The 27,699-nt window shown below is 38.8% G+C and overlaps 1 protein-coding gene across 1 annotated transcript; it reads right to left on the bottom strand.

Annotated features, from left to right (window-relative positions):
* Positions 1-4,165: 4,165 nt before the first annotated feature.
* On the bottom strand, positions 4,166-27,187 carry LOC137181221 (vesicle-associated membrane protein-associated protein B/C-like). The gene is made up of 6 exons (XM_067586776.1): positions 26,914-27,187; positions 19,914-20,066; positions 12,903-13,006; positions 11,063-11,143; positions 8,512-8,691; positions 4,166-6,945 (listed from the first exon to the last, which is right to left on the bottom strand). Exons 1-6 carry the CDS (start codon positions 26,969-26,971, stop codon positions 6,790-6,792), a joined length of 732 nt encoding a protein of 243 aa, XP_067442877.1. The 5' UTR covers positions 26,972-27,187; the 3' UTR covers positions 4,166-6,789.
* Positions 27,188-27,699: the final 512 nt, after the last annotated feature.

Below are 27,699 nucleotides of genomic sequence, written 5' to 3' on the forward strand. Positions count from 1 at the left end.
TTGCTTTTTTTGTCAAATATTATATAATTTTACTTATTTAGGCCTCAAACTGTCATTTAAATGAAACCAATGGAGAAGTTTAGAGGGAAAATCCCTCCTTTGTGAAACTCAGAGACATCTGAAACATAACAAAGGGCCTTAACTAGACACTGCTTTTTTGTAAGGAGTCGCAAACCAAAAAGGTTGGAGGCCACTGGTTTAATCTGTAACAATGTATGTACAACTACATGTTTTTAATGTAATTAATCTGAAAAATTAAAAGTAAATCTACTCAGTTACTTTCCACCACTGCAGGACACAACAACAACAACAAAAAAAACAGATATACTCCTTTATTGCCACACATAAAAACATAAAAACATTACTAATGGACAGTAACATGCATCATCCTGCATGAGACAACCTTTTTAACATACTTGTTGCCTTTGGGACTCATTTTGACAGAAGCATTCCCCTTAGAGTGATCTGTCAGTTCTGGTGGCTTGTTAAATCAGGTCATGTTTCTGCTCTAAGGTTAAGATCACACAAATGATTGAAAAGGTTATTGCTGGAGAGATCTGCCACAGGCCTTTTCTTCCAGACTGCAGACCTCTCTGCCAGTTGTCCAGCCTCCAAACTTTCTGGCAAGCTGCAAGTCCTTTTCAAATAGTTATAGCCCCAAAACGCTAACATGGACTGCTTGTAAGTAGAAAATTTGCATAAAATTTGGCTTATCAATGTGCCAAATAGCTATGCCGTGAAGAGTATTCTGTTTCACTTGTGCAACTAAGAGAAGGAAAATAAATAAAGGGTATATATATATGTACATGCCAAATTCTTAAAGCCTGTTGATGGGACAGGAGATGGATTGTTTTTCCTGTGTACTTTAAATAAGTTTTATATAAAACTCATCATGTTGCCAAAAGTGATTATGGCACACGGTTAACACCAAGAATAAGAATGTGTCTGGTGCATAACGTCTGATGTATAATCCAATGTTTTATATGTTCTCGAACTTTCGAAGGGAAGCCAGCCATCAGGTTTATTGTACAGACCACAATGAAGTCCAGATTCGGAGCGGAAGCGAGGTAGAATGGTTAAAGATCAGTCAGTCACAGCCTCCAAAAAAAAAAAAAAAAAAAAGGTGGCCTCCAGAAGACATCCAGTCCGCGGGTCAGAGGTCAGCGTCTGATGTGGTTTCCTTGTGGTCATTGTGGATAATAAGAACCACCAGTTCGAGATAGTTCAGGATAAAGTCAGCGAAAAGTTAATTAGGTCACTGATGCATCCTATTCTGAGGTTTAAGCAGTTTTCCTGTGCACACTTTGGCTCTGAGCACTGCATTGTCTTTCCTATGATTGGTAAGATACAAAATTTGTGATTTAGTCGTTCTGTATATGTTAACTTTCACTGATTGAACATGTCATAGAAAAGCTGCTTTAACCCTAATGTTCTTTTGAAGTCCTGGAGACCACCAGGGCCTCTTGAGTAGGTAAAAAAAAAAACCCCAACAAAACATATTTCAGATTCATTAATGTGTTTTATGACTTTGATATGATATGATATTGAACTAGTGACAAGTTTCAGAAGTCAGCTTCAGAAAATGATGGATAACGTCTGTTCGGGGTCTTAAGAGACTTCAGCTGTAAAACCTGGTTAAATAAGATGGACTTTCAAATGATCTATGTCTGTGATTGATGTTGACAGTATTTTTTATCCAGCTCTACCCTTCCCAAATCCCAAATAAGTCTACTAATATTTCTTTTATTTGACTTTTATAGCAGTTTGTTCATAAGAAGTCTAACAGAGAACTACCCAACATAAGTAGTGTCACTGTGTAACATACATGTCTTATTTGTGACTAACTTTTTGGCAAACAAAATAAATATAGATACAATAGGGACCAAAAGTTTGAGGCCATTTTCCCGTTTTTCGTTGTCTCAGACTTTTGGACCCTTCTGTATACATAAGACATCAAATATATTCTTATTTGGTGTTACAATAATGCTTTATTGTCATTTCTGTATTGTGTCACCATCACATGTGCGAGCTCAGTTTGTGTCAGAAAATAGTTTTCAACATATCAGGTTTTAATTAAGTCAGAAGAAAAGAAAAAAAGAGATAAAAGATGAGAAAGAAAATATATTTGAAGTAAAAATAAAATAGTTGATTTTGCAATTATTTTTTTATTTCTCAGAGTCAGTGGGACTCTAAACAATGTCAATAAAACACAAGGAAATTAGGCAAAACAGTAAATTCTTGACACAACATAAAATAATCCTGATGTCTGTCGTCGCCTCTCTGACCTTTTCTTCAGGTGAGCAATAAGCCAAAAGACCTCTTGAAAGATTTCCACTTTCTCAGTATTTTTTTTTTTTTAAACATTCTTGTGATTTACCTTGGAAATGGATTATTTCCCAACTGAATGTAAAAAGGTAAATTAACATTGGTTGGTTTCCACCATTGAGTCTGCAGCTGTGTCTCGCCGTGGCCAAGCCAAACAGCTGAGGAGCTACCGGGCCCAGGTGCACCCCGGGGGGTTCCTGACACAAACTCCGCTCTGCTGCCTCCAACCATGAGGTGCAGACAGAAACAGTGTCTGGTTGTTACTGATACAATAACACTGGATGAATCACTGGGATTTTATTCGACACCACAACTGCAGAAGGAGAAATCCAACGGGTAATTAATTTCCTTGCAGCTATATATTTTAACACTCTTGTCCCACTGCAAGTTGTGCTACTGCCAACTCAAGCAAAGTGGTAGCAACTAACAAGCCAGCATGGCCTTGGATGTCAGAGGCAGCAGGTCTGGCTGTAATGAGAGCAGTAATCATACAGAACATTAGTTTTCTGTCTCTAAACAGCCTGTATTATTCTTTTTCTAATGGGCCGTGTGCTGTCCTTACAATATTTTCCTCTGGTAATGAGTCTGGTAAACTAATATGACAAAAAGCAACAAAAACAAGACTGAAATGCCTCTGCTTTCATATACAGTATATATATATATACTGTATATACTAAACTTGCCGGAGAGTATGACAGGGTCCAAGCACTGACACAAGCTAATTTGGAAGCCAAGAGCATTGCTGTACTGGGCTGTAACAGGTGGTTTAAGGCTCACATGCCCTCAGGCAGTGCACACTGCCAGGATGTGATCCAGCATTGGACCACCAGGATCATTGTGTCTTCATGCATCATAAATCTTCTAAGTAACTCATTTTTATCTTGTGTACAAGTGATGACTTGTCAGAGAAGCTTAGGTTTAGATAACTTTACTACTTTTGTTCATGAATGCAACTCAGGATAACATGAGATGAATACTAAATATAATAAAATACTAAAAATTAAATGTATGTCCACTTTTTATTAATGAAAACATCTCACATTATTAGCCTGCGGTAAATTTTGCAACATTTCAGCCAGATAGATCTCATAAGGCCTTCATTTTTTTTCATCTTCACTTCAAGCTTCTTTACATGCAGTTAGACTATTTTTCTTCTCTTGCTCAGGCTGCAGAAACAGCCTTTCCTTTGACTGTTGTGAGGTGCATTTCTTCATATTAATAGTTTGTTAATCTTGAGAGCAAATAAGCTGAACGTCTGTAGTAAAGGTTGGCTGCTTTGAGATAAATGCTAATATACACACACACACACACACACACACACACACACACACACACAGCTCAGATCACTCTGCTTACACATTTCACTGCATTGATTGAGCTGTAATGTCAGGCTGCACAATTCTGGTCAAAATGAGAATCACATTTTTTTTTACATTCAGAATTGAGATCTCGATTTTCTCTCACAACATTAATTTTAAAACTGCAACAATAATTTGATTAATCACTTAATCATTAGTTGTTTTTTTTAAGTAGAATTACCCAAATTCTCTTGCTAAAGCTTCTCAAATGTGAATATTTTCTGGTTTGTTTAGTCTTCTGTGATAGTAGACTGTTGATCGGGACATTGGAGGACGTCGCCTTGATCTTTGGGAGACATTGAAGGACATTCTTTTCTCACCATTTTCTGACATTTTATAAACCAATCAATTAAGTGAGAATATAATCAGCTTAATCAACAATGAAAATAATTAGTAATTTTTTTTTTTAAATGAAAAAACATTCTCATATCAAAAGCCTTGTAGCTTGTGTGTATTGCAGGAAATGACTTCACACCGTTAAGTAGGGGCTTTATTCATTTAATTTATTAAGATGCTACATAGTCCAACCAGGTTGGGTTGTTTTTATACACCAGAGAGACTACTTGACTAGGAATATTAATCTTCTTCTCAGATAGACTTATTTATTTATTTATTTATTTATTTATATACATACAAAACTGTTTCCCGACTGCTTACATTGATCACGGTGATGGTCAGAGACTCCAGGACAGGTCATTGTAGTGTGTTTTACAACCTCGTCTGGATCAGTTAGTATTTACATGTAATTATTATTGTTTGTTTAATCCTACTTGGAGTACCAAATTGGTGGGGTTTACTGCATCTGGGCAGAACAGTGGTAAAGTCAAATTCTGAAATCACATTGAAATATTTATATTGTCTAAAATGTTCTGATACTCCAACCAGGATACAGTGAACAATAAGAATTTTCTGCAAACACTATATGACGCAGGTCTGATAATCCAAGATGGGACTTTAGCTCAGGTCTGCTCTGCCCTCCCTCTAAGTAGCAAGTCATCCTCAAACCAACAACTTTACAGAGATACAGTAGAAACACACGCTCATGTTTATTTTAAATGTCTTACCCATCAGTCAGATCTTTGTCTTCCCACTCCACTTAACATTAAAAGATATCATCATCATCATCATCATTTTTCTTTCAATTTAGCAAAAGGGAATATACTTCTCCATTTCACTCATTTGGTTATGCATCATTTGTGGATACAGTGGCATAAAAATGTGACCAACTGTGCTCTTCATTGAATAAGTAAATAAGTAGAGTGACTCTCTGCTTTTTAGTCTTCCTCAATATGCAAATTTGGAGATGAAACAATTTGAGAGTATTGTTTTTGACCAAAAATAACCTACGGCTCTGGAACAGTACAATGTCATCATGTGGTCCCTCAAGGCTAAAGCTAAGCTGTATGCACCCCCCCCCCCCCCCCCCCCCTTTTCACTCGAGAAAAAAAATTAAATAAATGTTGTATGCTGCAGGAAGATCAAAGGAGACACTCTTAACCTTAGTGTATTAAAAAATGAACACAACTTCAAATGCAGTGAGGATATAACATTAATAAGCAACGGATAAATGCTGAACAAACACCAAAACTGAACACAGGCCTGCAGTGGAGTGAAAAAAAAAAATAAAAAAATAAAACAGGCAAGCTCACCAGCAGTGGAGAGCTGGAGCATGCAGCTTAAAACACTCAGTGGATCTCTGACATACATTTGCCCCAATCAAAACAGAATGTCAACAAATGCATGGCTCAGTTGGAAAATATGAGAAAACAAAAAAAGAGCTGGAAAAGACTAAGGTCCCTTTGTTAGGACACTGAAACAGGACCTCGGTGTCGTCAGGGAAACACATAACCGTTTGCCTCTATATGCACCTTCTATTCATTTGTGGGTTCTCACTGTATGTATGCATGCTTTATGTGTGTATGTGTGTGTGTTTGTGTGTGTGTGTGTGTGTGTATATATGCAAATGTAATGTATATATATATCTCCATCTTGGCCTGAGAATAACTTGCCCAAACAGGTCACAAGGCAAGGCTTTCATCTGGAGAACACTTAGAGAAATGATCTAATCCTACAAATCTGGAGCTCATTTCAGGTAGCTGCAATATTCTTAAATGCTTTAAACCCTAAACAACAAAATTTATTTAAAATCATAAAAATGCAATAAAACACAAAAGAGAGAGAGAGAGAAAAAAAAAAAAATCAGAAAATGTAGTTGTGCAACCTACAGCCAAATGACATATTATTATCACCATTATAAAAGCAATTAAATTAGATTCAGAAGTCCAAATGCAACACTGTGTGAACGCATGCAATCAAACATCCCCCTCTGACAACTGGGGATGCGGTGAGCACTGAGTGACAGGTGATGGGAATAAGGTAGAGTGAAAAGAAAAAGGACACGAGGAAAGAAAACACCTATGGTATAGTGTTTCATACACTGATCAAGGTTGTTCTACAATCAAAGACACGCCGATTTTACAACGCCTCTGATTGAAGGAGTCAGTTTGATAGCCCTGTGTGTAACCCCGACTGTCTGGATCATCTCTCTGGTACATTCCTTCCTTAAAGGGGGTTTAGCTGGAAGGAACACCTGGATATACTGTACAGTGGGGGGACTACGTATACATATACATAGGCTCTGGCCTCCGTCATTTAGAAAAGAAACAACACTAATAATACACTAAAATGACATTCGCACAATTTGCAAACTGATTCAATCGCAGCAACACTATCTCGCCGGTGTTAGAAAAACCATTGGTCTGAATCACTAGCATTAAATCATGTTTCCATCACCCCCACCCCCCCACCCACAGAACCAGTCATCGGTATACATGAAACTTTGGGAAGAGGGCCAGAATGATTATGTGATGATTACGTAGAGGCAAGACCTGTAACAGTAGGTTTGTTCATAAGATGATGAATATTTTTTTCTTTTTTTTTTTCCTCATACATTACCTTTGAATTTTTTTACATAAATGAGACTGAATCAAAACTAGTACCACCCCCCACCCAGCGGATATGGCATTTCTGATCCAAAATCCCAGATCCCGCGTTTGTTTTCATCCCCCGAAAAGCATGCTGCGGCCGATCCGACTGCGCCCGCGCTCTACAAGACCAACTTGCCGACGATGAGGCCCACCACAAAGAAGAGCACGATGAGGGCCATCATGCGGGCGCTCAACCCCTCCTCTTTCTTCATGCCAACTGAGGTGTGCTGAGATGACATCACGTTGCTCTTCCTCATCCGCAGACCATCGTCCTCCTGAAAACAGGGTAATAAAAGAGGAAAAAAGTGGAAAGAGGGTAAAAGAAATGATTGTGAGAGAGGAGGAGAGGAAGTGTGCGGGAGGAGGACGAGAAAGGGAAAGTTGAAATGAAGAAAATAGAAACAAAAGACGAGGACAACGTGGAGAAAAGAAACGGTCAGTTTGTCAATCAGTCAATAACATGAGGCAGTATTTAGTTATTAGCTGAAAGAAATAGGATCTGCTTAAATCTTCATCTGACCCAATCCCCCAAGGACCTCAGAAGGCGCCAGGCTTTAACACATTTCATTTCCCAGCAGCGGGTGGGGGGCTCTCTGTTAGTTTAATCTCAGCCGCAGGAGCAGCCAACAGTCGTTCTGCCTCTGGCAAGAACTTAAAGGGGAGGTGGTGGTGTTTGTCAGGGGTGGGGGGGTGGGGTTGGGGGGGGGCTGTGGGCTGTCTGTGCCCGCTTTTTGCGTGTGACACATTTCTAATTGAACCTCAACAAAACCCAATTATAAAAACTTACTTCATTGATCATGGTGATTGATGGCATACTTATTGATTTGCAGAGCTAAAGCCTGAGGTCTGCCACTGATTATGACTATCTAAGCAGTTACTCTCAATGCAAACCTCAATCTTTAATTTACTGTCTCTGTTTAAATACAGCGAAGGGTGGAGGACACACCGCAGCGTCATTTGGAAGCACAACTTTGTGACTCAAATATTCTACCACTTAATAAGCTAATCATCAATCAGCACAAAAATAATCAGGAAACACATATGTGACTCTGGATGTTCGGTGATGTCATCCGCTTTTGATAAGAGGATGTGGGTTTCATTATTCATTCAGTGGACTCTCTTCCCATCTTTGATTTAAGCCTGAAACTAGATTGGCTTTCCGAACTAAACCATGTGTTACAAGATTCAACGTCCTGTGTCGTACATACTGACTGACCATCAGATGTGATGATTCATAACTTGCATCCAGTACAGTATTTCCCACGTTAATAGTAGTGTTCAAATATGCCCAAGCAATAATGTTTTCAGTGTTTTTTTTGTTACTCATTTCAATATCATGACTTTGAAGTAACTCTATGCAACAACATCTGAGTGCATGTACGGGGTTTTCTGCAGCCTTTTTTAGTAGAGGCACCTGGCCTGACATAAAAATAACAGTGCTTCTGCTGTGTTCAGAGGAAATTATTAAATTCTTTTTATGAGATAAAATATTGGGCTTATTATGCTTTAAGGAAAACAAGCAGTGGTGCTAAATCACACAGCAAAGAGCACATATTTAATGAATGAGGCAATAACTACATTGATGAGATGACGTGCATCAGTATGTGTCTGACTCAACTCAGCGGGTGATTGATCGATCACACCGCAATGTCTGCAAAAATTACAGTTAAGTTTAAAGTTTGTATTGATCACCTGGGCATGTATCATCAATAGCTTATAGCCCTTATTCTCTGTGAGGCGGATACTGCAGTATTATCTATGTATTGAACAATGTTGTCATGGAAAATTCTGCAAAATAAAAAAAAAAATACTGATTCTGGTTCTTGAGTCATCTCACTCACCCTAATCTGTTTGTTTTCTTCCCGTAGCCTCTGAGCCTCCATCTGCAGCCTCTTACACTCCTCCATGATCTTCTTCACCTCGCCGTCATCAAGGGTGGAGCTCATAGACTTTGGAGGCAGCACGGAGGACTCTGACTTCAGCAAGCTGGACGACATCATCTTGTTGGACTCCATGTCATGCTGTAGAGAGGGTTACAGGGGGACAAGTTATAATGCAATAAGAAGACTGTTGCTGCTATAATGTCTCCGTGGTATTTCTGTGAAAAGCCTGGCACATGGGTAAAAATTTTAAGTTTACATTTGAGGACTTTCAGTCTTTCATATGCGGTATGTATGCACACTCACAGGCGTGCAGACACACAGAGCGTCCTCTAAAGCCTCCTATCTCTACATTCATGGGAGAGTTCACCCAGGGGTGCCTTTCATAAGTGGATCAAGCTGGTTTCTATCAGCATTATATCTGTCTAATGGACTCTGTGGTGCACAGTGCCGACTGGGAGCCATGTGTATGTATCGCACAGCTCATAATGAATTGAAAACAACTACCACAGGTCCTTTTCCCTCCTGCTGTTCATGAAGCCGGTTGAATCAGCTCATATCATGATGAGATAACATCTCTACAGCTGTGTGGGGTCTGAGAAGAATCACAACAATAATAAACTGCATGGGAGAATGAACAAAGTGGCCCTCTGAAGGGCTTCTGATGCCTGAGAGTGTGGTGGCGCGGAGAGAGTCAGAGGAAAGTGGGACAAGATGGACAAAGGGATGAAGAGCAAGAGAATATGAAAAAAAAATGAGATACAGGATAGACAAGATGTAAAGACTGAGGATGAGAAAGAGAGAGGGCAGGTACAGTAGAGCAGTAAACAGGAGGAGTGCTGGAAGACCAGTGAGGATGAAAAAAAACAACAAGAACAATAAACATGTCATCCCTCATGAATAATGCAATACCTCCTTGGGATAAACATGAACAGGTAAACAAGTGTTGTACTTTACAGAAAGAAGCAATAAAAATGCATAAATTTGTCAGTGGTACATTACAAGAAGTATTCAGATCCTTTACCTGAGTATAAATGTAAAACCAGAATGTAGAAATACGCCATTACAAGTAAAAATCCTTCATTCAAAGTCTTGCAAAGTAAAACTGCAGAAATCAAAATGTAATAAACCAATGAAAAGTAAAAGTACTTGGTATCAGGGCTCCAGTCTAACTTTTCCACCTTTTTTTTTTTCTTTTGGTACAGCATGGTATTAATCAATGGCCGTGTGATCAATGAAGAGTTGACTTAATTTGCATACCCTAGTTTTGCATTGATGTAAAGATTGACAGTGACAGTGAGTAAAAACATGCGGGAGACTCGGCAGCCACACGTTTCTCCGTTCTCTATTTCTCTGTTTAGCGTCTGCAGGTTAGGCTAACCCGTTGTTGCTGACTAAAACTTCACTTTTCCAGCAGTTGGGGAAACAACAGACTTTTCTTGGTCTTGAGAAGCTGCAGCATTTATGAACTGACACGCTGTAGTCTGTACTGTATATTTATTGCCAGATTGACAACTTAATGCTAACCTTTTCATCTGCTCCGCTCGCATTCACCTTCACTTTTTTCTGCCGCTCACATTCACTCAACCGCTCGCTCACCTGCTACGCCACATTTTACACACTGCCCTATTCCTTGATAGGAGCTACGCTTTCCAAGAGTTTCCTAGGCAACAACACAGACGTTGAGTCAGGTCTCGGAACAGCGCTGCATAGAGGCTCCCAAACACTGTTGATTTACGAATGAATGGATATTTGGCATTATTTTTGGCATTAAAAAATATTTTTTGGTCTGGCAGGGGTTCTCGTTGGCCTAGTAGCCCGCCAGGCCTGTACTATTATAAGGGAAACATTGGCTTTGTATTTGAATCAGATGATCATGTGTTTTGTGTGTAAAATCTTATTCTGCAAAGTAACTCATAACTATAAATATCAGATAAATGTGGAAAAAACTATAATATTTGCTTCTGAAACTCTGCGGTAGAAGTAAAAAGTAACTTAAAATGAAAATACTCAAGAACAGTTTTGAGGTGCTTGAGTAAATGTACTTAATTACTTTACACCACTGCATTCTGTTATGTTTTGTCATAGATGACACAGAAACAATTAAGAATACATTAAGTGCGTTTCCATCCAACAGTTTGAGGTTACGATGAGGCGACTGTAATGCTCCTCAAATCTATCAGGTTTTCCACTTAATATTGATTGTTTGAGGTTTGACTGGTGCTCTTTTAATTATGTCATCTCACTGCGTTCTCTTCTTCGGCTCAGTTTAATGGCACCCTATTGGAGAATAAGCGCCGTCAAATGTTCTACATGAGCTCAAGTCCTAATATTTACATAACAGTAGAGGATGGAAACGTACATTCATTTGCATTTTCTTTTTCTGATTTGAAGGAAATTTGATTCTGAAAATGCTGAAAGGAGGCAATGAAGTTTCTTCGTTAACTTATCTGTAGTGACAACAAAAACATGGTGAGGTAAGGAGAGGAGGGGATAAGGAGCGTGTGCCTACCGTCTTTTCATTCTCCACTGGCATCTCAAAAACACACCTCAGCTTGGAGTCCATTAGCTCCTCGGGTTTAGCCTCCTTCCACTGAAGAGACACAAGAACAAAAATAAAGAAAAAGAGCATCGACACATTATTACTTTATTTAATCAGTGTAAAAAAATAATGTTACATGTTAAGAAATAAAGACAAAGAAAGAAAGAGCAACAAAGAGAGTGTGAGGAGGTGGCTGGTTGCAGATAATGACTCTTCATGGGAGGACAGAAAGCTCGGATAACCCTCCCGTTGTCGCTGAGTTTGAGTCTCAGGCCACTGAGCAGAAACACCACAGAGAGAAAGCAGAGCAACATTCCCATGTTTTATGTTTTAGTTTTAATTTGTTAGATCGTGGTGTTTTTTCATCTGTCTGTGTAAAGCCCTTTGGCTTTTTATGGGCCATATAAATAAGTGAATTTAATTCAGATACACTGTTTAGATATCTGTTTTGTGAAATGTCTGAGGACATTCATTTGGGTCATAAAAATAAATAAGTAAAAAACAGATTTCTCTCCACTGTGTGATTCCAATAAACACAGTATTGTATTTATTACTTAATGAGCAAAGTGTCTTTCTAACCTGTTATCATAGTTTAGGAAAAGTGTAACTAAGGATTCAAGAATATTGTACATTGAGTTTAACAAAACACTGTTTCAGATGTTTAAGCAGCTTCATGTTTAACAACATGTGCCCTTGATAAACTATGTTTTCTATGGATTTAGAGATACTGAAAGGGAAATTTGAGATAATGACAGTTTCTAGTCTATGCATTTTAATCATCAATAAATGTGAGAAGTATTCACATTAATTGAATTATCTTTCAGAATGTTTTAGTGCCTGTAAGGCTGTAAAAGGGGTAAAATGTAAATTTGGCGAGTCTCCAGTTGTTCAGAGTGGGTGGCAGCGTCCCAACGTTAAGAAAAATCCCTAAATAGGCTTGTAATCCCAAAGATGCCATTTTAAATTCCATAACAAATGGAAATTTCTTTTGAGGAAAAGTGACAGTTAAGCTTCCCTTGACATTAGGTACTCTACGTAAATACAGTTTAAATACTGTATTTGTAACTACTAGGTATGATAATGTATCCGTCAGCATCCTTTTTTCATTAATACTCACTCAGGCTGTGGTTTCTCTTAGTCAACTTACATTTTTAACATTTTCATGAACAGCCGGACTATTATCAGGGAGATCTGATCTATCCATTGTTCTCTGGCTCCAAATCTCGTGTGAAACAACAATGGACAGACATTGACCACCAGGAAGACTGCAGTCTCCCTGTGTTGTGCTCTTCTTACAACCCCACCTCAAAACTCTGCTTTCAAGTCTAATCTCGGTTACAGTCTCAGGCTTGCACAATAACCCACTGGGGTTCAGGCTCTGCCTCAGCACAGTGTCTCTTTTGTAACCGTCGCTCACGTTGTCTGTGTGTATCACAACATCATACCGAATTCTCAAGATATTTGTTGGCATGTTAATGATGATTTACTGCATATGTGTTGGCAAGTGACTGCAGAGATGACTTTGAGACCACACACAGTGTTTTGACTAAACTCACTGCTCATTGTTTTTTTTTTTTATTGCTTTATGTCAGCACTGCGACACAGGCTCTCATCCTGGCTGGGATTTGCCGGTTGAGTGCCTCTCTCCTTACATTTAAATTCAGTGGGTGTGTTTCCTGTCTCATTAAAAGCAGCGTTTATCGTAGTGGCTGTCTGAACGAGAGACTTATGTTACATCTGTGTAAAAATGCGTGTTTGTTTTTAAGCACTGGTGGTGAAAAATGGTTTTAAGAAGATGAGATACACTCACCACGCCCTCCATGTCCGTCATGTCAGGGGGTGCTAGCATGGACTGGACCATGAACTTGTGTTTGCTCTTCTCATTGGGGTCATAGTCAAAAGGCTGAAGCATAACTGAAACACAAAATGACAGTGTCAGCAAAGGTTAAGATCTCAGCATCTTTTGTCTCACCCTTTTTTTCGTTAGTCTCATGAAAATACTTTTTAAAAGAAAGCTTAAGAAAAAAAAAAAATCACAGCAAAACTTTAGGATCTGTCAGATTTTTATTATTATACCTTTTACATACACATACAAGATAAATCTGGGGGGGTCACAATGTAATTAGTGGGACAGTTTTATGGTGATTATCCTACACAGTGAGGTATACAGTTTTTAAATTTGTGGAAAAGAGAGCAGGGATATCAGATTGGCACTTGGTGTCAGCAGATACTCTGAGTTGAAGTATCAGAATTGGTATTGAGAGAGAAAAAGCTGCATCGTTGCTTCCCCAGTCACAAGCCGAAAAGGCTGAGTTGTGATTAGATAGGTCTCATGAGGTCAAGTTTGATGAAATTATGATAAAAATCACTACTGATTATAACAGACACAGACTTCACAAGGCCACATATTTTAAGATTATTTCCTTTTAGTTAACTGCAAATGATGAGTTCTTGAAAACATGGAGAAATGGGGAGGATAAGTCACAAAGGTTGCACCCCAGAACATTATGTGAACAGGAAGTCCCCACGTAGAGTTACTACAGTCGTTTTGTTTTGTTATGACTCCCTCAGTTCAACTTCCCTTTTTTTCCCCAAACTCATCCTCGCTTCCCATCCTCAGGAGCCGCAGGAGAACGTGTCAAACTAAGTATCTTGTTAAAGTGTCTTGTTAGTATCATCCAAACTACAGCAGACAGACGGGAACATGACTTGTGGGTTAAACAAAGAAATAAAAAATATGAACACTTATAGAATTCCTTTACTTTCTTTTTGTCAGCAATTTTCCATCTCTCGCTCTTCCTCGACTATTTGTTCACCTCTCGGATTAAAGACGAATTAGTGAGTATCAAATACGCATGTATTTGTCAAATGGTAAACTAGGGGCTCCGTGTCTTCAAGGCTCTGGACTTGCCCCTGCTGCTCGGAAAAAAGCGGTGGAGATGATTTATTTCTACGTTTGTGTTACCATGACGGCGAAACACTGACGGATCTACAAATACCCCAGGGGGTAATCTTTTTAACAGCTTCCAACCCTGTTTTTTGTTCTTTCTTAACATTACATATCCCTCTAACAGAAAGCAGGTGTAGCGTTGGAATACTACTTTAACCCATCACCACATCAGTCCACTCAGTCAGTGGTGTGTTATTTGATGTCATTCCAATGACTGAAACGTATTTTAAAGCTGTAACAGTGATTTACAATGATCGCTTTCTTATGTCAGCGTTGGGGTCTGGAAGTGCAGCGGGGATAAAAATGGCTATCAATGGGTGATCTTTTTCTCCTTTTGATAACGGTTTTTTCAATAAGGGCGTAATTTAAAGACGTATTTTGACATCAGTACCAACTACGTCTACAATGCCCTGTGTGATTCTTTGGCTTTTACTAGAAACAAATGACCTCCTAATTTCAAAGCCGGTGTAGCTATCAGGATGGTTTTCATATATGGCACATGCCAATTCTCCCTAGAGTGGAAAACCTCAGAGATGTAGTGCAGCATTACAGCAATCAGGGCAGTTCAATATCGCAAACCAGAAACAGACGGCATGAACAGATTGAGAACGTCCTGTTTCAGTCAGGCCCAATTTGCACGGCAATCTACCTTCGGTCCAAGGGGACAATACTGGAGAATGGAGGCAGGAAAGCATGTAAGTTCTTTGAGGAACACTGCATAACATAAAAAGGCCCTTAGCCAAACACTGAGATGGAAAAAAACAGCTACAGTAAAGGGGAAAAGGTGATTTAAATCATCTTTGATCTACAGCCTTTGAACACACCTTAGCAAAAAGCTACTTCTGCTAATGGGATGATTTATTATTCTTTCTTCACACTGTGCAATCATTTATAAAACTCACAGAGGCTAATTGTAGTCAACATGGTCAAGCAGGATGGTAATCGCCTGCCTGCTTGTTGATGATGAATGGAACCATTAGTGGGGTGAAGAAGGGAGGTAAGAAAACTTTTCCTTTCCTGTCACTAATTAATTATGTCCCGTCAGACAAGATGCTCACAACATAATTACCAGTAACTATTTACCTTGAAGTGTTTATAGAGATACACCCATTGTTTCTGTTCCTTCATTTTGAACATAACCACGTTCCTATTTTACTCAATATGAAAATACTAAAATTTTCATGATGACCACACATACGCAAAATAATTCTTACAGAGACCGACAGAGGATTCTCAGTAGTAGGGCTGCAACTTACTATTATTTCCATTATTGATTTATCTGCTATTTCTTTATTAACTGAATAATTGTTTGGGCAAAAAAAATATTGAAGAATAGTTAAAAGTGCTCATCACAACCTCCTGGAGCCCTAAGTTTCATCTCCAAAGGTTTTGTTTTATCTGACCAACATGAAAAACTCCCCCAAAAATTCAATTTACAATAATGTAAAACAGAGAAAAGCAGCAAATCTTCACTTTAAGAGGCTGAAACCAGAGAATGTTTGGCTTTTTTCTTGAGAATTGACTAAAAAAATGAATTAATTATCAGATCAGCTCTATTCTATGTCCAAGGGTTTGACGATTGACAAAATTAATGGTGATGTAGATAGTACCTTGTATTTCCATTTTAATACCTAGTATTTCATGTATTATGTCACTCAGCTTTAATAAAAGCACAATATTTGAGATTTCAGCATTAGTCTGACCTATTTAAAGTGGATTCTTAGCAGCACACGGTATAACAAGAATATGTGTTTGACAATATAAAAAACAATACAGAAAAAACATGTTGTGAGACAAGGACAGTGGATGATCACAGCACAGCACTGATACAAGATACAGGGTAACTGTGTAAGCTTTGCTTTAAATGTTACAACAGTATGCAAAATGAAGCGAGATATGATATGACACATGATACCATACGGCTCATTGTTACACCTCTATCTATAACAGCAGCCTTTTCACACCGATTCAGAGAGGTATTACTTGTAATAGGTTGCTGCCTGGCCTCTTAGTTCTATGTTACTCAACAGAGAACCCGGTCAAAGATCAGCAAACTTACTGAGACAAAATGGCGTGAGAGCGGGGAACAGTGAAGTCAACCAGAGTTGTTGAGATACAGGCCTGGAGGGAAAACTCACCAAGATCTAAGAGCTAACTCCCATAAAACGTATTCATATTCCAGCCTCTCAGGGTAGCAGGATCTCACACTCATGATTATACTCTCCTGGGTACATCTCATTCAATATAATTCAAAAGTTTAAAAAAAAAAAAAAAAAAAATACTGACTACACAGCAGCGAGTCTATTTCAGGGTGGGAAATAACCCACAAATCACTGGCACATGAATCCATCACTCTTTTCAAGGAATCAGCTAGAGGTCGACTTCTGTTATAAGAATGTAGCTGGTGGGTAAAATATCTAACGTGGCTTGTGAATACTGGAACAGACTGCGTGTGTGGCATATGAACAGAGATGTTTTATTAATATGGACTCAGATGTCGGTTAAGGCCGTAGAGTTCGTTTGTTGTCCTGTCATAACACAGGCACGCTGAAAATTAGTGGAAAGGAAAAGCTAATGAAGCTAATTCAGATAAATGCAACAACAAAAAAAATTGTTATTTTACATTGTGGTGTGTTATTTTGCTTTCTGCCTCCCTGGGAATGTTAACATGTCCTGAGTATGTCAGACAAAACTTACTGACATATTCCGAGATGAAGCTCAATATTTGTGGACACAAGGAGTTCTGAAACATTCGCGGCACATATTTTTCCACTGGATGCTACATAACACCAATCAAGCTCAGCAACATTCCTGTGGTCAAGGCTACGTTTAATACATATACAGTTACAGCTGGGTTGAGCTTCAAAAGCACTGTGTGTATCCTCAGCTCAGCCAGCAAATGACACATCATGGATTGTAGGTATCCTGTGGCAGACAGCTCCCTCATACCTACTCCAGTGCAAGTGAACGTCTATGCAGCTTTTGTGCTGCTTTTTTAAAAAAGCATGACAATAAAAAAATAAAAACAAGAAGTTACTTAGAGACTAAAGCTGGATGATACAGACAAAACAGAATAAAACAATACTTCTGCCTAAATACCTCAGTAATGTAATTTTGGCAGTGACTATTTGTGCTTTTCAGAATCTCTTTACACACAGGAAAACAAAGTTTTTATTAGCAATGTTGGTACGACAACCAAGCAGTGTTTATTTCACTCAGCTAGAACAGTCTGGTGTGTTCACAGATTTGTATCAGTTAACCGTTATGCAGTTTTTAAAATATATATTACGACATTACTATGGCAAAAGTCAAGACAATAATCCTACATCAAAAGTATTTGATGAGTTTAAGGTTCTGCACACACTCAAAAGGTGTTTTCGGTCATTTTGGTTTCAGTCGTTAGACCTGTGGCTCAGGTTTAAGGTGGTCAGAGCTATGCTGGGGATTACATGAGGACACAGGACAAGTAGTAATAAGTAGGCTGCGCTCCATTTGGACATGTCAATCACACAGGGGTAAGAGCGGGGAAACCTGTCTGAATGGAATGCAGGTGCGTATGAGGCGGCAGGTACGAACCGAATCTCTTATCAGCTGATAATCAAACGGCAGCAGGTAGTGGAGATACTATGGGAAACTTTAATTTCATCTTTTCACAGCTTTAAAGTGTGGGAGGAGACAGTACAGTGCATTTGCTGTTTAGATTCAGCCAAAACAAGCCATGTGAAATATGTGTTTGTTAGTATGTATTGTCTACGATGCTGTCGGTAGGTACAGATTATATTTCATTAACTTGCTGCACAGTTGATTCAAGTCGACATAAGCATGTGACCTTTTAACGTGATGACCTGACATGGAGTGGAGGCCATGCCCGACTGGCACAAACCTGTGCTGTGCCATTCAGGTTTGGGGCAAAACCACTGATAAAGATGGTCCCGCCCTGCTGGTGAAACCTACAAAGCTAACAGGAGAGTCAGGGAGACGGTGTTCTTGCCCACACGGTCTTGAAAAGAGGTCTGATCTACCAAAATAAGTTAAATCCTCTTTGTAAGCTTACTATGAGCCTTTGACATGAACCTGGGGTTTTCAACAAAATAACGTAATGTGTGTTCAATTTACAAGCACATTTCCTGCAAGATAAGAACCTAAAACTCCTTGTTATCCTGTTAAGTGCACTGCTTTGATTATACAATGCAAGCTTGAATTCTCCCTGAAGACAGATTGGACAGAAAGAGGTTACAGACCTTGCCTATTGGTTTCCAACTACATTCTCAGAAAATCAATCTCCTTATGGGACTCAAACCTGTGACCTTTCTAAGCCTAATATGGCTGAAAAATGATGACAACTGACAGAGGGGACCGTGCTGATTTGTCGCCCACTGCTGACTGCGGGCCCAAATGACACAGTTTGCAGTTGTTGATACCAGATAGGGTAAGTTGTAAAATGAGTCTGTGGCTGTAAATGGCAGAGGTGGCACAGTCTGGAAACACTACCCTGTACCTGTCTCGCTAAAAGGCTACAACTGGAAATGAGGCCTGCCAGGAAGGACTGCGGTGAGAGGACGGGGGAATACTTGTTAACAACACAGGAGTATCGTGTGTGTTCATGTAAAAAGAGCAAATCCCATCAAGATACTAGAGCCGCTCTTGCATATGCTTGTTCTTTTCAAGTGGAGATACAAAAAAAAAAAAAAAAACTGCTGTAGTGACTAGGGCTACAACTGATGATTGTCATTATCAAATATGTAGTCCATAAAATGTCAACATAAACAACAAATGCCCATCAAACTAAAACCAAAAGTGATGCCTTCAAGTGGCTTACTTTGTTTGACCAACAGTCAAAAAATCCAAATGTATACAGAAAAAGGAGCTGTAACCAGCAAATGTTTGGTAATTTAATGGGATAAAAGACTTTAAAGAAGAATAAATATGAAGACTTCTTGTGATCGACTAATCATTTCAGCATTTATAATTTCTCTATATCATGTAAATGAGTATGTAAATATTAACATGCAATATTACTTTTTAAGAAAAGCTGTGATGTAGCTTTTGTTTGTGAGCTGTCCAGCAGTTGATGGTCAGTGCTAGCTTGACTTTTATCTCATCCTTCTTCTCCTCAAAGTGTTTTTCAATGTGTTTAGTCACAGTAGCTCTCAATGGCATAACATACTCGGGCTAAAGGTACGTATATAAATAATAATATAAATATAAGGTGAATATAATATAAGACGACCACCCCTTTTCCAACAGCTGTTTTTGGAAAAATAACATTTCTTTTTGAATATAACTTACATCATAGTATAGTTACATACTCACAGACTCTTCTACCAGACTCTTGGAAGCAGTCAAAAATAATTTTTTCCGGCACTTAGCATTTATAAGACTGCCTGTTTGTCTTTAAGAGCTCCTCATCATCTGTCACAGTGGTATTTGGCAGCTTGACATATTATGTTTCTGCAGTAGAGATGTCGGAAGATGCTTTGGACTTGTTTTCACTCGTCATGAATTTATTTCCTCTGTGGCACAAAAACACATTACCCGAGCCTTTAGGGACTCCTGCAGGTTAAACTGGACTAACCAAACACTTTTAGTGCTGACTGACTCTAACACACTCACTATAAACAGACTCTAAGACACTCGCTAGCCTAGCAACATTAATGCTACAAACAACCCATAATGCAACACTCCGTGTACAAGTCGGTTTTACACCGATACTTTATCCATTCAAAAAGAATATCTGATGTTGTGAAGACATAATTGTCTAGCTGTTTGCAGAGTGTGTACGCAAATTAACCTATAGACCAACATGCGTAACCAGTCAAAACTTGCAGGCTACTTAAACTTGGCTCCTACTCTATTCCAATCAGTCATTACCTGAGACGTTGATTGAGGTGCCTGCATCTATGATTCCGCTGTTTGGCCGCACACAGTACCGGCGCGGTGCTGTCGTCTTCACCTTGAAACACACATTCCTGTCTGTAGGGTTGGAGAGCTTGAGATTTGTGGTGACCACGTCTGAGAACGGACCTATAAAGAAGGGAGACAACATGAACGCTTAAAAACTCTGTTTTTGACAAGTCTGTTGTCTTATGTCCTCTAGATATTGCAATTTTAATTTTAATAGAGATAAAAACTGAACAAAAGGATAATCTAAATCTGTTGGAGCAAAGAATACAGAAAAGGCAAAGACAAAACTATACAAGTCACAATAAATGGCAACAAATCATAGTTACATCAATTAACACTGTGCAGAGATCAGTTAGACTGTTTGCAGGCCTAATGTTTGGATAGCGTATGTACAAAGGCTGATGTGTGGAAACTGTAATTATTGTGTTGGAATATATTGTACCATGAATATTGAAACACTTCGTCACAGTAGAGGATCAAGTTTCGGGTTCAAAATTTGCAATATTCAACACTGATTTTACCAGAACACACCATTATACTGTATATAGACAGTAGAAACTAGCCAATCGGAGCTTATTAAAACCATGGGAATGTTAAAATAAATTAAATACCAGCGGGTTAAGCCTATTAAAAAAATTCAATATGTAGCTAACACATTTAAATGTGGTCTATCAAAGTTTAACTGGATGTGACTTTAATTATAACAAACTCAGTTTACTTCCCACAACTTCGACCATCTGCCACATATTTTCTTTATTTGACCTGACATTTGGATAAACATGCTTTTTCAGCCAATTCAACTAATGCAGGTTTTTAATATGTTTGACTGAGAGGTGCACTCAACATAAATAAATACAGTTTGTTTCTCACATTAAAATCCAAAATATTGCCATCTCAGTAACCCACATTGTTGACATTGGACTATTTTTGAGTATCACAGCACTATTCTTTGCATTATGACCCGTCAAAAATGCAAACTAAACCATTCTTTTTCAACTTACTTTACCTTCTGCATCAATACCTACTACTGACATCTACTCTGTCCTCTTTATTGAAAAAAAACTATTCTAGTATCAATTTAGCAAAACCTTTAAAGAGTAAACTGTGTGTGTACAAATCCATAAACCACCTGCTTCTACTACTGCATGATCATAATAGCTGATGCAGTTACGCTTCAACTAATTACAGCAATCATTGTTGATGCAGACCACATCTCTGAGGCTCTTGCAAGGCCGGATGCATTAAGCTGCTCAGGTTTGTCAATAATGCAGAAAAACTACCAACAAAAGCCGAAGCAAAATACAGCCAGTCTGCCAGATCTAAAAGGTACGCGAAGGTTAAGTGACAGTACTAGATGCGTGTTTTTATAGGGCGAGTTGACTCATAAACCTTTTTAGATTCATCAACCGTTTCAACCTTTGCTTCTGTTTTTTTCTTTGCATATATATATATATATATATATATATAAACGACTTGCATTGTAACTTTCAAGAAAACTGGCTAATTTTGTCTCGTTCAAATCTTTCCCTGACCCTGGTCTATGTTTGGACACATTTATCCTCCAGTATTCACTTTTTTTTGAAAGCCTTGAAGCCTCAGTGGACGGCAGCTCTGTCCAATTTGTGCCTAATAGTTTCTGTTGGTTTTGAAATTATATGGTGGTCAAGGTAATGCTGAGAAAGTAAAGAGAAATGAGGACACGAAGGACGGGAAAGGTGGGGGAGGCATGGGAATAACCGGCAAGTTCGCAGGGCTGTGTCATATCATATTACTATTGATAACCATAATGCAGGAGTTCTCAAACTTAAAACAATGTAAGACAAATGGGAAATGCATATTTGTTGGTAATTTACTGTCTGGGGCCCAGTTTATACATGTCAATAATTTGTGCAGAGTATACCTACAGTGGGAGCTCACTACCTAGATGAGGGAAAATCAGTAAGCAGAGTTATGTTTTTTAGATCAGACAGAAACCTCGACTTAACTGCAAATCCATTACAATCTCCTCAAGGACTTCTGCTAAGTTTATTAAACCAATTGTGCAAATCCCTGTACTCCCTTCAGCCTAAGCCGTACTCAAAAAAACAAAAAAAAAACATCTCATCTGAGAAGTTAATAATGTAATAACAAAATGGCAATTCAGTCTGAATATCAGGCACAATTTCTGGGCTGAAAATGAATCAGTCCCATAATGTTTGTAATTAGAGTCCATTTTCACGACAGGTGGATTTAGATTAGCCTAATGATCAGACTAAAGCGCCATTTCATTTCACTTGCTTATTCATTCGTCAGCCGTTTGGGAAGAAGTGTTATTTTTCCCACACTTCAAAAACTTTTAACTGCTCCTAGCACTTACTGCTTCGTCCGTGGAGACTGAAAATTATGTTTACTGGATGGCAATCAGCAGGGACTGACACAGCCATCCAGTAAACATAATTTTCAGTCTGCACGGACATAGCAGTGAGTGCTAGGAGCAGTTAAAGGTTTTTCAACTTAATTCAAGAGATACGCCGATTTATGAGACTTACAATCTGTACGGCTTTGTCAGATGTAATCCATCCATGTCGCCATTTTGGGGCAATTTTTCTGTTATCTTTCTGGTTCTGGCACAGGAAGATGACGTTCCCATTCAAAGCTCTAAATGGTTTGGTTGTTTTTTCCCCAACCGGGGAAACAGCCATCAGTGAGCACAACACCAGATCTACTGGAATTGTAGACCAAATCAAAGATGTGGGCAGTGATTTAAGGGTCTGGCACCAGGCTACATTCAGATGGCTATTTTTTATAAGCATAGTTATTGCAGTCACATTCAATACCCACCACAAGAGCAAGCAGCACCTCACCCTTTGATTCATCCTAAAATGACGAATGAGGTCAATGAATTTCCACTTTGATGCAAGGATTTCTTTTCTTTTACTGGTAATGGCATTAACAGAAAAGCAAATCTGTTGGATATGAGGGCTCTTGCATGACTACAATAAAAATCCAAATCCAACAAATCCCACTGTAAGTATCACCTAAGCAGGGCTTCACAAAACCACATTAACGTATTCCTGTTATTTCTGGCGACAGTTTCTTTTTGAGACTGTTGCCAGAAAATTGACAGAAAACTCCAGAGGCTGCATAGCAAAACCGTAGATAGCTAACTGGCCAGCGTTAGTCACCTCTGTGTTCATGTACCTCTAGTGAGAGCAGAGCCAATTCTTGGTCAAGTGAGGGATAACGACGAATGAATGTACAGTATGACTTCCCAAACCTAGCAAATACAGTGCCAGTACCACACATTTTACGTCGGTCAGACTTACGGGAACCAAGTTTCATTTTGGAACTTTATAGAATCATTAAACATCATATAAAACAAATATTACATCATTAACAAATTATTATATCTCTATGAAGTTCCAATGTTTTTTGTAACTTTGTGGCTGCATTAAGAGCTTTTAATATCATGCACATCATAGTTGGTGACCCGCTAATAAATTAGTGGACAATCTATATAGGCTGGTTTGGGTTTTGAAACACTGGTGGTCTGGTGATGTTTTTCAAGCTGCTGAAACAGAGAAAATATTCTTAGGAAAAGCAAAACTCATGACTTCTTACCCAACAGGTCAAAAAAAGTGTTGACAGCATTTTTTTGACCAAATTCCAGTTATCCAACATTTAATTCTAGAAGTTTTCCAATAAAATAACAAATTAGGCCTCTACAGAGAAGCTGTAACAGTGGTGAAGACATTTGCAGTTGAGAGAGGCAGACTCACTGTGCAAGAAAACATGGAGCTATTTCAGAATTAGCACATACACCAGATTCAAGATAAAGTTTCAGCTCAGCAAACATCCAGAGCAACTGACACTTCCCTTCCCCGTTGAGCAAAGACAGAGAGGAAATTCAGACCCTCACAAGCTTGGCTTGACATCTAAAGGTTTTTAAATGAAAAGGACTCACGCCACAGACTACCGTACACCTGATCTACTACTTCCTGAAAGTTTTTTGGGATTGCATCCAGCTCACGAGAACCACCAACAGCAGTTATAAACTATTATATGAAGAGCTGATATTTAAAGCTGTCGTCTTTCTAGGTTATATTTTATGAATAGCAGATAAAAAAAATGGGGAGCTGGGTGTGTTTTTGTAAAGATTATTTAATATTGCCCCTGACGAAGATTAAAATGAATTAAAATTGAGAAACGCACATTTCTCATTTCACATTTGAGAGAATTTCCTAGTGACAGACCTCCTTTCTATTTCCTGATGTTTCACACTGAATTCCTACATATTACTTTGGGGCCTGAGTACTGGCATGTGATTTGTGGTATTGTGTAGTATACTCAGTATGCACATAGTTCCTTCTGTCTGGTTAACACTAGCGCATTTATCATCTGATTAGACTCTTCATACACTACTTAAAATACTTTTTTCAGATTGGTTGCGATGTGTCTGTTTAAATCATTTTACCAGTCAATTTCACTTTCACTACAGTTCTAAACTAGCGCACAAGGTATATTAAACTCCAGGTAACCATAGCAACAGTGCTCCAGCTAAATGCTAAGGTACCAATTAAAAGGATGAAGTTCCTGCTGGAAAGTATTGCCTATCGCCTATAGCCAAAGCTTGATACAGCTTATTCTTCAGTGCCACAGTTGTCCTAAAACTATATTAAATATATAAATGAGCCGCATCGTTACATTGGGTGACATGATGCTTTATTATCATCATGTTTCTTTTGAGTCAGTCCCACATACACCATTCTGATACTGTAAATGCTCACAAATGCGCAAAATGTGTATTAATCTGTGAAGTACGATATATGAAAAAGGGTTAAACTGACTATAAACAAGTTGTAAAACTGAATGATGATTTGAACACAACCTCTCTTGTTGCCTGTGGCCCTGATGCAAGCACTAAAACACACTCTGAGGTATCTCACAGGAGTGGAAAATAGAAAATAACAGACTCGATGGAGGAAATGGCATTGTGGCATTCTTCTGACTCTGCTTTGTCCATTACTTCCATATATCAGGAGACTTCCTTGTATATTATAGCCCACATACATTTTACGGGCTCACAGTGGACTCTGACACTGTGAGCCTGTGTCTGATACAACTCAAGACAATTCATTACTATCTACAACACACAGGTGATTCAAACATAACACCTTAATATAATGAATATAGTTATATTATATTATACTATTACACTGTAATCATAGTAAATACTACAATTTAGCAAGGTAAAGCCTTAGGTGCACATTTGAGCGCTGAATGCACAGTACTATCATACTTTAAACAGACAGTTCACCTTAAAGGAGATGTTCACAATTTGTCTAGTCTGTCCTAAGACAATATTCAGGTGCCCAAATGAACACTGACACATGTTTTATCACTGTAATCATTCCTCCTATTCATACTGGCCATTAAGAGATCCATTCTTAATGCACTTTCCCATGTGCCCATTCAGTTAAATGAGAAAGTGTGTCCAAACTTTTGACTGGTACTGTAAGTGATGGAGTACAACATCCACAGACCTTAATTTGTGCAAAAATTAATTTAAAGTTTCTTTGAAGCTAATATGAAGCTTTAGCTGTCCAAATTAGTCAGATAAATTCAATATCTTCCTAAGCATTTGTCTTTTTAATGCCAAATTCCTTCTTCTTGTTACGATCATTCCACAGCAGCTGAACAGGAAAACACTGTCCTTCGAGACACAAAGAGGGAAACTTTTACTAAAAACTGTGACTGTGGAACATATCTACTTGATTTGACTGACTCAGACTGCTGAAGCCTCATATTATCTTCGGATGAACTTTTGAATAGATGACTGTGGATTTTGTCCTTCATCGCTTACATTGTAAGCGCATTTGGAGGGGATCTCATAATGATCAGTATGAACACACTATATGAACATGTTCACAGGGGCAGATGACTATAGTTGAGGAGTTGTGAACCTATCTTTTAAAACACAATATGATCGACTTGTCATCTTATCCATAATATGATCTATCAAATCAGTTTTGGTGTGAATCAATGAGGTCTGGAGCTGTAGCTCATCCCATTACAATAAAACTAGTGGCTTTTGTGGCAAATAGTGGCATATTTTTGAATTGCTACTGGTTTATTTAAGTGTAATTGTTCTTAAAGCATTAACAAACCAACAACACTGGCAACATTGACTCTGTCTGAGACCTACAAATGATATCAACAAACATTACTCCAGATTAGAGGAAAAGTTTGACTGCATATTGACTCCAACTGTCCTAAAAAAACAGATGAAAATAATATCAAATACTTTAGCTTCTTACCCCTGAGTACAAAAAGCAATATTTCAAATTGTGGCAGAACCACTGTAATCTGTTGCAAAACAGACACAATAATACCATATGTGTTTATGTAACATTATTTGGGCCTAAAGCAACGTGACATCTTGCAGCCCAATGCCGAGATTCAATGAAATGTCTATTAACGACAGTAAAGCCTAAGCGATGAGGACGGTGGGTATGTTGATGACATGCAGCAGAGGTTGCACAGATATTCCGTCCTGTGAGCTGTCAAGTTATTAAATGACAGCTGGCTGGCCAACAGAGCGAGACAGCCAATCAGAGAGCGAGCTAATGTTAGCTAGCTACACCTGCTAAGGATGTTGCAGCTTGTGTGCAATGAGCAAGGTTGCAGTTTAGAAGCCAATTATGTTTGCCGCATATCCAATGTGACTGCTATTACTTAGAGGACGTATGTTTCGTGTGTTGCACTCTGGAAACTAGCTTTGGAGGCAGTTGCTGCAGGAGAAATGTGTGGCAGGGCCTGGCTAACGTTAGCTTAGCCGTCGGAAGCTAATCCAGTTAGCTAACTGCCGAGCTGTCGGTTGACCTGCCGTCGAGGGCAATATTGTAAAAATGCGTACAGCAGCTTAGTAACCCCCCCTCCTCTTAACCCTAACCCTGCTGGCAGAGGCAGCCCCTCTCTCCCCTCTTACCTCTGAATTTGAGTTCGTGCTGAGGCTCCAAGAGCAGAACCTGTTCCGGCCTGGCCATATCCCAACAGCTGGAGCGGGGTTATCGCGCTGCAACCAGTCCCTGTCGGTCAAGCCCCGTGTTAGGATGTTGTTGAGTGCTGCAGCGTCAATAGAGTTTGTTTTTAACAACGTGTTGGCTGCAGATATCCTGTAGCCCCGGTTCACTTAGTGCTACTCGAGCTACTAACGGCTGTTGTGATGCAGCAGGAAGGGAGTGAGAGGCAGACTGGTGACGTCACTGCCTCTGCATAGCCACCCAGCGGGGAGGGTGGCAGGGTGCATCCAGGGCAAAGCACAAAACTAGATAGTCAGCTCAAACTCCAAATTAACTTTATTTTATTTGTTTGTTTTGATTGTTTTTTTTGCTGATGAAATGCCTGCCAAGAAAATATGTGTTATTAATATTATTTCTTTATTAGCAAAATTCCATATAGCAAAAATTTGCAAAACAGAAACCCAACCTGATTTTCTTCAGGTCCCACTTAAATCCTACCTGGACACACTAAAACACTGCACAAACTCTAAATCTGCGAAAACTAGAGCCTTAAGTAATGAATTGGATATGTAATTTACTTTATTTAATTTTGTTTATGTTTGCATTCTCCTTTTATTTTTTTTTACTGAGCTATTATAATCTGTGCATTACCTCGAGCATACATTGCCTTGTTACGGTTGTTGGTATGGTAAACCTGCTGTAAGTTCCATTGTGTAAATGAAGTTCTAAAAAAAAAAGAAAAAAGGGTGCAT

Source organism: Thunnus thynnus, chromosome 4 (assembly GCF_963924715.1).
Source record: "Thunnus thynnus chromosome 4, fThuThy2.1, whole genome shotgun sequence".
NCBI lineage: Eukaryota > Metazoa > Chordata > Actinopteri > Scombriformes > Scombridae > Thunnus > Thunnus thynnus.